General features: G+C 27.2%; 1 protein-coding gene and 1 long non-coding RNA gene across 13 annotated transcripts; one reads left to right on the forward strand and one right to left on the reverse strand.

Moving 5' to 3' along the window:
- The first annotated feature begins 2,163 nt into the window (after positions 1–2,163).
- Positions 2,164–12,661, forward strand: LOC107998945 (protein tramtrack, beta isoform). Of its 12 annotated transcripts, none has more exons than XM_028667261.2 (8): positions 2,164–2,322; positions 4,725–4,901; positions 5,089–5,265; positions 5,671–5,923; positions 6,088–6,207; positions 9,889–10,148; positions 10,246–10,596; positions 10,674–12,661. In XM_028667261.2, exons 2-8 carry the CDS (start codon positions 4,782–4,784, stop codon positions 11,283–11,285), a joined length of 1,893 nt encoding a protein of 630 aa, XP_028523062.1. In that variant the 5' UTR covers positions 2,164–2,322; positions 4,725–4,781; the 3' UTR covers positions 11,286–12,661. The 12 variants fall into 12 exon arrangements, with proteins under 12 accessions (XP_028523062.1, XP_028523065.1, XP_028523061.1 ...); XM_028667264.2 differs by having other exon boundaries at positions 4,725–4,805; XM_028667260.2 differs by lacking the exon at positions 2,164–2,322 and adding an exon at positions 2,792–3,364.
- LOC114577686 (uncharacterized) lies at positions 5,088–6,805 on the reverse strand. Its single transcript, XR_009832172.1, has 2 exons — positions 6,450–6,805; positions 5,088–6,198 (listed from the first exon to the last, which is right to left on the reverse strand). It is a non-coding gene; the product is annotated as an uncharacterized LOC114577686 (long non-coding RNA).
- Positions 12,662–12,709: the final 48 nt, after the last annotated feature.

Consider the following 12,709-nt stretch of genomic DNA (forward strand, 5'->3'; position numbering starts at 1 on the left):
CGAATCTTTTAACATGCCCTTTGAAACGATCAATTAATAAAAATAATTTAAAAATAACAAGACTCGTTAATTTCCTAATTCAGAAATATTATATATTATATATATTATATATTAAATATATTTTTATATATGTAAAAGAATATATGTATATATGTATAAAGAAAATCATTTTATTCTTTTACGTATATCTTATTTTATGATATAAAATGCTTTATGGTATTTTATAAAAAAAAATAAAATTGTATTCAATTTACATCCTATATATTATATATGATACAAGCAAGTCTACAAACGAGGAAAGTAAATGATAAAAGAAAGACAAAAATAAGATAAAAATTAGAGAATCATCGCCACCTTCAAAATGCCGCAAATGAAACATACAAAGAAAGGAGTGGGAAAAGGATAGATATAAAACAAAAATTCATCTTTACTGCCATCTTTTGAGTGTCAAAAACATCATCTTAAAAAGTAAAATAGAATAAGAATTAACAATTAGTACCATCTGTTGAATATTTTTCAAAAGATATAAAAAAAGATACTTTTAGTATTCAACAGATGTCGCTAAAAGTCAATTCTTACTCTATCTATTTTCTCTTTCTATTTTCTATCCTTTCTTAAGATGTTTCATTTGCGCCACTCTGAAGATGGCGCTGATTCATTAATTTTTATTCCTTCTCTGTCCTTCTCACATTACTTGATTTCTTTATTTGTGGTTATACTGCAATATTTATACGTTTAAAAAACTGGTTATACACTCGATTAACTTTATTGTTATTAAATATATCTTTATTATTGATTATAATTCAAAAATCTTAATAAAGTTATTTAATTTAATATTTAAAATCGTCATATGTATTATGTATATTTATTTTTTATATTTATTTTTTACATATATATTTTACAAATATGTATATATATTTAACTTTTTATGTATCATTAATCATTAATTTTAAATTCACATAAATTAGTTTTTCTATATTTTCGCAAAGATATTAAATATTATTATGATTTTGTATTTTATACATATTTTTTATTTCTTTATTTCTTTCCATATTTTATACATATTGCATACTTTTACATATACATATTTTATACTTTTATGTATTTTATAATAATTACTGGACTTAGAATAGATTGCTAAAACTAAGTATTAAAGAGGTAAATACATTAAGTTTCATTATTAGATATAAGTAAAATGATGAATAATAATTCCTAAAAATATTTCTAAACAATATGAGTAACCAGATAAGAATGTAAAGGTAAGTAAAACAAACAATTAACATAAGTATCAATAAATTTAAAAAAATCTTTGCTTATTATATTCTCTTAATACAAATCAAAATTCTTGATCGAATAAAATTTTTAACTAAAAATTTCGACTTTGTATTAGGAGAACATAAATTGAAAGAAGATCGTTTGTGAAATTTTTTCAAGAATTTCTGGAAATGACTCGAATTTTTTAGAAATGACGTCAAATTTTTGGAATTTTTTGAACGAAAGAAATTTTTGACTAAAATTTCGATTTTGTATTAAGAAAATTTAATATAATACAATTTTATATAGCACATAAAATTTTTTTAAAATATCGTAAAATAAAAATTTTTCATTAAATTTTATATACTTATACTTATCTCGTTTTTATACTTACCTCTGCAAACTACTATTTTTTGCTGTATTTTTAATAATATATTTAATTCTACTAAATTTAAGGATATAAATGAAGGAAAAGAATTTTGTATTAAAAAATTTTATTTATTTTTGATGAATATACAAAATGTTTTACATAAAATGTATAAATTGTATAAAATTGATTGATTTTAATGATAGCATATTTTGATATCATAAATTTTTTTAATTTTAATTGAATTGAAATCAAGTATATATACTATATAAATGTGAACATTTGTACTAAAAATTTTATATATAAATATATAATAATATTATATATATAATTTTATATATAAATATTATTAAATTTTAAATATATCAAAATTTAAAAAAAGAATATCTTTTTATTATTAACTTCAATCTATCAATATTAATCATTGAAATGAATGTAATTTCTAAATTCGCGGTTCTAAATCATAGAGGGCATATGATTTCTTCGTGTATGATCGATAATTCAGAACATACTACAAAGTCCCATAAGATGGTAGATCTATTCTATATCTAGTCTATGACAGTATGATGCCATAAAAAGTAAGAGGTAAAAAATCAGTCGCAAATCAGTAACAAAACATTATTGTAAAAAAAAGAAAAAGAGAAATTAGAACAATATATTTTTAATTATTAGTATGTAATAAAAAAAGTGTAACCAAAATAGTAAGTATTTTACAATTTTTTGTATCTAAAATATAATAAATATAAATTTCGTTCAATATTATGCAATTATACTTTTTAAACAAACAATATATTAAAAATGAATGCAACCAGGCATTTTGATGATCAATTTCATCATGTACATATTATAAATTACAATAGATAGTAAGATGAATATTGATATATATTCCTATACTATATCCATCCAATCACAAGTCATGATAACGAATATAGTTACTGGCTTTTGTCCATAATGATCCGGATGTTCCTAATTTTATCAATCCAGAATCTTTTATCGTACATACTGATTTTCTCGATTGCTTCTTATTACTTTGTTATCGAAGACAATTCAATTCTTTTATGTTATAAATACGTAATCACAATGTATTTCCGAATATATGTATATATATATATATATATATACACATATATATATTTATATATGTATATATATATATATATATTTTTATTCTTAATTTTATATAATCAAGACATAAGCACATCGCTGTTAGTTTTTTTATATATCGTATTTCCATCAACACGAATTTTGATACATAACATCGTAAAACATATAAAACTTGGGTGATCGTATAATGAATTCATGTCGCGCGCCATCAGTGCGTAAATAGTATGAAATGATCGTTCGTGGCGCGCGTATAAACTGTGCAGCACGGTGCCATAGTGCCGTTCATTGATTGCGCTTGTCCGGTGCCATATTCCACGTTCCAGAGCGTGGCGTTTATTGCGCAAAATCCAATCACTAGAGTTTCGCCATTTTTGTTGACCATTCAGTAGTTTCACCGAAAACGGCTATAAGCTAGTCTGGTCGACAAATTGGTCATGCTTACTACCTAAATATCGATTCATCTCGATTAGGATCGAGAACCGCGATTAAATTCCTCGAAGAAACGTTAGAATTCTTGCCGTTTTCTTCTTTCTTTACAATATTATTTTATTTATACAAATACATATTGTATCTACACACATATAAGAGTATTTTGATTGTTCCTACGAATTTTGCGATTGAATTACCCATCAGTAACACGTGAGTATTACAATCCAATACTTTTTATTTTATTTAAAAGCAATTTTATTTGATTATGCAATAAATGATAATTTCATGCAATGAAAGTTAGTATAACGCTTTACTTTCATGTGCCAATAGGCCTATGTTATTAACAATCTTAATTTTTATAAATTCATATAAGTGTTTTAAATATTTCATTTATTATTTTTTGTATACTTTCTAAAACTTGGTAACACTGATATTTTTTTATAATTATCACTATTATATTCTTTTACTATATATTTATATAATTCTAAAATTTTTTTATTTTTTGCTCAACAAATCAAAAAAAATTTTTAATCAATTAGATATATAATATTAGTCAGTTAGATATGTCACACAAGATGTTAATATCCTTGGTTGTAAGAGAAAATGTCGCATGTCATGTGTTTTCATTTTCGAAATATTGATATTTAATTCTGAATATAAATTTTTTTTAGCAATGTTTTTTTTTCTTTCTAAAAATTAAATTTCAATTTTCTTTATTTTTTACAATAAAAAAATTTAGCAATTTTATTTTTAAAAAGAAAGAAATATTGATTTTATATATTAATAATTAATCTTATATATTAATATATTGATTTGTAAAAAAATGTATATGCATGCAAGTAAATATCAATTCGTATTTATGACTTAAGATCAAAAGAAATCTTTGATTAAATTTTTGTGAATATATAAAATTTGTATGAGACATCTTCGAAAGATTGATTATTTCTGAAGTTATAAAAAATTTAATTTTGAACTAAAAATATCTATATGTAAGCAATAATAATAAAATGTCAATAAAAAAGTATTGGAAGAATAATAAAAAAGCAATAAATCTATATACATACAATAGATACAATACATATTATATACATATACATATTTGATAAGAAAGAAGCAATCAAAAAGTTGCTTAAAAAAAATTATTTTCTTAAATATAATAAATTCAAGCATTTAATATTTTTGTATTTTTGAATGGATAAGTGTATATATAATATGTATGTATAAATACAATACATATATGTATTTATTATGAAAATATTGTTTGAAGAATTTGCTATTATTAAGTACTTATTTTTTTCAAAAGTTTGATATATTCTTAATTCCTCACCATGAAATAATAATACGAAATCTTTATTTTTGTAATGAAATTTGAGTCAAATGATTTCTCCGCGTGCTTCGCTGTGCAATTTTAGATCCGTGGGAATAAGATAGCGGGATAAAAACGAACAAGGAAAGGGAAATAAAAAAAAAATCGGCAGACGAATACGAGACATACTAAAATTTCTAATACGCATGATTCTCAAGATTTTATAAACCTACTGTTCATTTCTCTGTTCTATACTATTTTTAGCGCATGCATAGGCACTGAGAAGTTCGAACGATTTCACAGTAATAGAAGCCAGCAAACATGCAATTGCGTAAATCGTGCAATGTATGTATATTACTTAAGATCGACGATCTCCATGAATCTTTAACTTTCCGATCGATTCATTTTCAAAATGAAACATTTTCTATAATCATTTTTATGGTAATATTTTTACAGAAATTTTCTTTATAAAAATGAATTCTGTATTAATTGTACCTTTTCTCTCAAAGAAAAATGTAAATAAAATAGAAATTAGTAATTGGATTATTTGGGTATATATGTATATGAGCATATATGTGGTTAAATTTTTTTACTTATGTTTTTTTAGTAATAACAATCATCTCTTTAGGTCAATGACACAAGCATTGGATTGAGAGTTTACAGGAAAAATAGAAAAATAACGAACAAGATGCCGCAACGTGTTAAAAGTGTGTCTAACGAAAACAAAACACAAATCAAGGAAGAAGCTTCCACGTCGTCTGTTCTTTCTGAGAATACTAGTGACGATGACCCAAATGTAGCCGAAGTACGAGACAAAAAAGCTTAAAAATAATGAAATTATTTATATAAATATTTAGCTATTATATGAATTCACAAATTAAATATTAAAAAACCAAATAAAATACTTTTGATAATTACAAGATGAATATTATTTTAAATAAAAATCATTTATTTTATTCCTGATAATCAAATATTTAAATGTGATCTTATTTCAAAATATAATTAAACATTTACATAATCAATTCATAATTTTATTTTATAACTTTAATTTAATTTGCAAGAAATTGAAATCAATATTTTGAAATATTGATTAGCATTTCAAATATCAAATACCAATGATAACTTAATCTTTCAATAATTTTGTCAAATTTAATTAACAATTATTCATTTAAAAATAGATATCAATCAATTTAATAAATTTGTATCATAGGTTGTATTATCAAACAAGGGAGGACCGAAGTTAATTCATCATGGCTATATGTACACACTGCATAAAAAGCAACCATATAATATCCGATGGAGATGCGTCGGCAGAACTATGCATTGTAGAGGCAGTCTTATCACAACTACGAGTTGCACGAAGCCAAGGGTGCGTATGGAACACAATCATAAACCAGATTTTGCGGCTGCTCAAGTTGCCAGGAAACGTTACTTGGCTCTTGGTAAACCTTGTGTGCTAACGAGTAAGTTTACTTGTTAATCTATACTTGTTAATCGATGACGATTTAATTGTTTAATATATTACTATCTTAATATATTACTAAAGTTATTAGTTAAAAAACACGTTTAGAAAAATGTTCCTATGATATAATATATATAATATTATTATAAACTTTGTTTTTTGTAGATATTGAAGGGAATACTGATAATTCCATAAACGTACCACAACGAGTAGTTCATATAGAAAATGATTTACCAGAGGAGAAAAAAGAAAGGAGACCGAAGACACGAGCCACGTCTAGAAAAAGTAAGTGTTTTGAAGTTTTATATTTTTAATAATTAAAATTTATATATATAAATATTAGGAATGTAATTGAATATATATAATTTTTCAATGAAATCTTTTTATTGCATTCATATTTCTTTATAACTAAAAAATTATAAATTTTATTATAATGATTATTAATAATAAAATTTAAATGAATCTCCAGAAGATTAGCAATAAATAATTAATTTCTAAATAAAAACAAAATCTATTATGATACTCACATTGAATTATCTATATTGATTTATTATTTATCTTATATAAAAATAAAAATTATTTTTATATAAAAAACATGTATAGTTATTGTAAAAATTTTGTAAAAATTATAGTTTTAAATTAATATTAAAATTTTTTACTTAAATAATTACGTTGAAAATATATGAATTCTTTCCGTCAAATTAACATTGCCCATAATTACCATACATTTATTTTAATTTGAAAAATTTAAAAATTATTTGTTATGTAAACTAACATATTCAAACATATAAGGCAATTAGCAAGACATTTTACTTGTATGTATGTTGTTCCAACATGGCGGGCATCTTAAAGATGCGCGCGAAAAAAAGAGAGCCGTAGAAGCGGCTCCCGATCGATGAGAATTCGCTCGGCGAGGCTCGAGTGAGTCGAACGTGATCAGGTCGGTTAGTAATTCCTTAGCGAAGAGAGACCCGGGAACGCGCACACGATAGCAACACGAAACACGGTACGGATAATATGCGTCGACGACCGGCGGCGCCGTCGCACATGCGCGCCCTGACGCGCCCCTGTTCGTCCACCGATTTCGATTTTAGTCACTCCCGGGTTCGGCTTCGGGGAAAATCGTTTCGCTTCCGTAGCGAGCCACATTGTCGAGACGCGTCGTGAAAAAAACTTGCACGGAACTTAGTAACGATTCTGTCGATCAAGTAGATACAAACGCGTCTCTCACGAGCTACATACACTTTTACATTCGACGATCTTCCGTTCGAGTACATATTTGTACATTAAAAGACTACCATAAAAGAAAAGGAACAGAATTTTTTGGCGATTTTCTTTCGTTGTGTAGTCGCTGCCTCGTATATGGATGATCATATCCAATACCGATTTAATCATTAGCATTTACACGGCAACGAGATTAGACACGCCGAGAATAACGTGATAGGAAACCAGTGTTGATCTGATCGCGAAAGAATCGAGAACACGGTGAAAGAAATTGAACAATTTGTAGTGTAGTTTGAATATCACTCCTGGGAATCGTGCAAGGGTCAATAAATTGTCGCGTGGTCGTCGGTACAACGGTTTCTGACGCGATATAACACAAAATTGAACCGGTTCGTAGTCGCGAATCGAATGACCGGATTGGATTAAGTGACGCTGCGACAGATGACAAAAAAGAGAGGAACAAAGACACAAGGAAAAAAAGCACAGAGGTACGGTAGACGTAGCAGTGGCGTGTGCCACTCGATATCGTGCTCAGTCGCAACGGTTGCCATTTTATAGCCGGTCGCTCAAGAGAGATCTTCGGGGAGGCAAGAAGGAGAGGGAGAACTAAGTAAGAACAAAAGAGCGAGTAAGAGAATGCGAAAAAGATAGAAGGAGCAAGGGAGAAAGGGAAAGAAAAGCGAAGTGAGAAAGATCGAAGGAACGTAATGAGACAGCAAACGTCGTTTGGTGGTGGTGAAAGGGAGGGGAGATTAGAAGCAGGAAAGGGAGGGGAGAAGAGAAGGAATAAAAAGAATTTTGCAGATAGAGTAGAACTTCCGTAGATGTTTTTAGATTGTTTTCAATTATATGCATAGTTTTATAAAATGCAATTTAAAAATTTTAATTTTTTTACCGTTGATCGTTTGTTTTACGTTACAATGCAATATCGATCTAACCTGCGTAATATACATGCTATACTATCAGGCATTCTCATCGGATAAATCGTTAATACGTATTATCCGTGTGTCGTCTGCTGAGTGATGACACAGTGTGCTAAAAGAAGTGGGAGCAATAAAGAGGCATTGAGAAACGAGAAAGATAGAATGTGGACGCACATATGTATTTTATCTACTCACTGTATGATTATCTTTAGCACTTTTTATAGTAATATTACATGCCAAAAAACTTATATATATGAGACTATTTAAATATATTTTTCCTTACGAGCATCTTATATCCAGAATTATGAAATATATTTCTCGTCAATATATTCAAATTCAATTATAATATTTATATCATCAGATAAATAATATATTATTAATTATAAAATTTTTTCAAGATATTGTAAAAAATATTATTTTGAATAATATTAATTCGTTTAATTCATTAATATTATAGATATTATAAAAAGATATTCTATATATCTATTTATTCGCATTCTCTTACAAAATTATTTCGCAAATTAAAAATTGTAATTTAATATCAAATTTCGACAATTTGATATTTAAAGAAAATTATACAATGATGATAGTTCTCAGCTAACCAATCGACAAATCTTGTCAAATTATTTATTAATATAAATTTATTTATTAATAATAATTAAATTATTAATAATTAAATGTTTTTGAATTTATTTATAGAATTTTGATTGTTACTATAATAGTTCATCTTTTCTTCTTTATTCTTTTAAATTGTTCTTCTTAGAAAAAAAATTGATTAGAACGTCTATTATATCGAGAAAGATATTGCTCCATGTAAATAATTAATTCGTGAAACCATGTCCACACAAAAGGATGTTTTTCGTTAAGCGTTATCTTAGAATATCGCGTTTTCGCAGAGAAAACGCGCTGCGAAGTTGGCGTGGAGGTCAAATCGTAAGCAGCGCGACAAGAACGAAGACGACGGCTACAACGGCGGGTCGGCTTGTACTGGTGGCCTGCAAGGACACCGTGAAGCTGACTAGCCGCCAACTCCTGCAGGGACAGCAACCTGATCGAAATTGCAACACATCGGTCACCACGTCTTCCAACGAGGACATCGTGGAGGCCATTCGGCTCGAGGATATCGCGATGAAGCAAGAACCTGAAGATGAAAAAGATTTCTATTTAGAGGCGGCTGAATTGCCATCTCTATCACCTTCGACTAATCGTCATGCAGGTGCTACACACCGTGTTCGTTCCCATACACGTAGCCTTCGTGCGATGACAAATCCAAGCGCAGTTTGGGCGCATTTTGATTTATGTGCAAATGATCCTTTGCGAGCTCAATGTCGAATTTGCGGTGCGGTTGTTGTCAGAGGCGGAGCGAATCCACGTCAATGCGGTACAACGAATCTTCATCGACATCTTAGAGTACATCACGGTGGCAGACTCATTGGCAGTCATTATCATGGTAATGGTAGTTGGTTATTGGAGATATTTTATATGCTGGAAAAGTGATTTGACAATTGTTTAAAGGGTATTAACAAATACTATTATATGAAGTAATAATATATATAAGTTATAATTATATAAAATGAAATGAGGTTTTATATTTATACTTTTTTTTATAAATTAATATTGAAATCTATAATTAAAGTATTTTTCATTTTTTTAAATATTAAATTTTTATAATAAATTTATATATACAAATTTTTAAAATATCTTTTTGAGAATCTTCTGGAGAATCATTTTAATAAATATAAAAAAGAATAAATTATTTGTCTTTTTATAAAATATATTATGTCTATTTATGATTAGAGCAATGAAAATGTTTTTTCAGTATTACAATCACCTTCTTCGAGTAATTCAACTGGGAAAACTATAAGAATAGCAGCGCAGTCCTTGGTAAGATCTCATATTAGAAACATTGCACCAGCACCTATATCACAGCAGCAACAACAGCAACGTCAACCAAAGACTCTTGTGTTAAAAACAATCCCCTTAAAAGTAAAGCAAGTTGCACCTACAACCATTAAAATGCCACCACGACAAACTAGTCAAGGAGTACCTCATAATATTGTACATCAACAACCTACAGAGGTAATGAGCTTTTAAATGAAATATACAATATTTTTAGATTTACAATATTTCTATATAGATTTTATAGCAGCTAAAATATATAATATATGTTTTTCAGGTTTGTTTGAGATGGAACAGTTATCATAGTAATATGCAAAACAGTTTTCCATCTTTATTGGATTCTGAACAGTTTGTTGATGTTACATTGGCTTGCGAAGGCCGTTCGTTAAAGTGTCATAAAATGATATTGTCATCCTGTAGTGATTATCTCGCAGATTTATTACGAGAAAATCCGTGTCAACATCCGATTATTTTAATGAAAGATCTTAAATTTTGGGAAGTTGAAGCACTAGTCAAATTCATGTATCGCGGAGAAGTAAACGTAGCTCATGATAAATTGCCCCAACTATTGAATGCAGCTGAGGCATTACAAGTGAAAGGATTAGCTGGACCCAATCCTTCTTCACAGGTGAATAATGACTTTTTATTTTTTAAATAAATATAATTTTATTAATTAAATTTTCATAAAATATATTTTTTTAATAGAATTCAAAACCACCTTTACTTATTCCACAATCAAAGCCAATAATATCTCAACCAGTTTCGCGAGTCGCTTCGGAGACCAAAGAGAAAGCTTCTACTTCCGGAGTTTCTACGCTTTCTAGTCCTAAACGCGCGCAAAAACGACATTCAGAACCAATTGAACCAAAACCCTTTACTAAAATACGTTTACAACGACCTGTTACACCTACATCACCGACTACTACTGTTAAACTTGAACCTTTAGATATTCCTCTTAGTCCTACAGAGATATTTCCTGAAAATAATGAAGACAGTTCAACTCCGTCGAACTTTGACAAACTTATGAGTTTACATGAAGAAGATGATCCAGGTGGTAATGAAGCTATTGATGGTGAAAGAGAAATTAATTTCTGTGAGATACCTGAACCGCCCGATATAAATGATAGCGAAGATCAAATGGAATTCGTACCTACGGACTTTTTAGAACAGGAACAAGATATAGTCGAAGAAACTGAAATAGCCACGAACAAAGATTGCAAGGAAGAAACCAGAGAGGATAGTTCTGTTGAACTTGAAGTCGGCGAAGGAAATGGAGTAAAAAAAGAACAATGTTCAAAAGAAAAAAAACCAGTTTAGTAAGATGATCAATGAATTCAGTACTTGGTTTGTTTAATGAAATAAGATCTATGTTTGATTTTTTTAAAATAGATTTTTAGAATTATTCAGTATTGCCACGAGATCTTTGTTCTCCATTGAATATTGATTTTGATTATTTTCTTTTTTTTTCAGAATTAATACAAAAAAGAATAATGTATATATTATTTTTATGATAATATTTTACAAAATTTATCGTTATAATAGATTTCATAATTTGAAAATTCTATTTTATTTATATTTGATCAATTAAAACATAATGTGAAGTTGTATAATGATATGTCATTTATTCAGAGTAATATGGCAAATATTTCATCTACATTGTAAATAGAACGTAAATGATAAAAAAGTAAAACTATTTTTACCACTTACTACATGAATCGTAGTGACTACGATATATATCGGATATCTTTCGAATATTTTCTCCAAGTACATGGTTCAAAACTGATATTTCTATACAAAAAATAATGCCAGAAGATATGATTTAAGTAAAGATTACTAATTAATTGTATATAGTTACAAAAGTACCTATAACTAATTTTAGTTTAATCATATTATTATATTAAAAATTTGAGTTTGACATTGACGTTTAATTATTACAACGTCTTTAATTATCATAATATCTTTAATTATTACAATTTATTTGTTAAAAAAAACTCGATCTACATTTTTATATTATAATCTTGTAATTCACAGATTAACTTCAGTAATCAAGTAGAAGTTGATCAATCATTTTAAATAATGCAATTTTTACTTTGAATCATTGTTGAAAATTTACTTTATCTTTCTATTTCTATTATAAAAATGCTAACAACATACAAAGAATATTGCTTCTTTAATGAAAAGTTGTACCTGTTAACTTGAAAAGTATTGGAGTATGATCTAATGAAGAAACAGTACAACAAATAAATATTTTTTTTTGTGTTTTATTTTTTTTTTGTTTATTCTATTCTTTTAATATATATATTGTATGTATGCATTATTTGAAATGGTATGTCTGATTTTACTAATAAATTAATAAAAAATCAATGCATTTATAATATATTAATCATAAAAAATTAATATTATATCAAATTGCAAAATTAATAAATTGATAACTCAATGTTATATTTTTTATTACATTGTAATCTTTTTCTTAGATTTTTAAAGATTATTATGTATATTTTTTCCAAAAAAATTATTATACCTGTATGTAAGCGTTATGTAAAAGTAACATTCTACGTATATGGTATATATTATATAGAAACTAGAGGCAAAATTTTATTGTAAAAATCTATATATGATTGGAAAGTATATGTACATTGTAACATGTGAAATTATGTCTTATAAATAAATTGCTATAATAGTACATAGCAAAATAATTTGTATTATCTTTTTTTTCTCTAAAAAATTTTTAATATTTTAAT

Source organism: Apis cerana, linkage group LG12 (assembly GCF_029169275.1).
Source record: "Apis cerana isolate GH-2021 linkage group LG12, AcerK_1.0, whole genome shotgun sequence".
NCBI classification, from domain to species: domain Eukaryota; kingdom Metazoa; phylum Arthropoda; class Insecta; order Hymenoptera; family Apidae; genus Apis; species Apis cerana.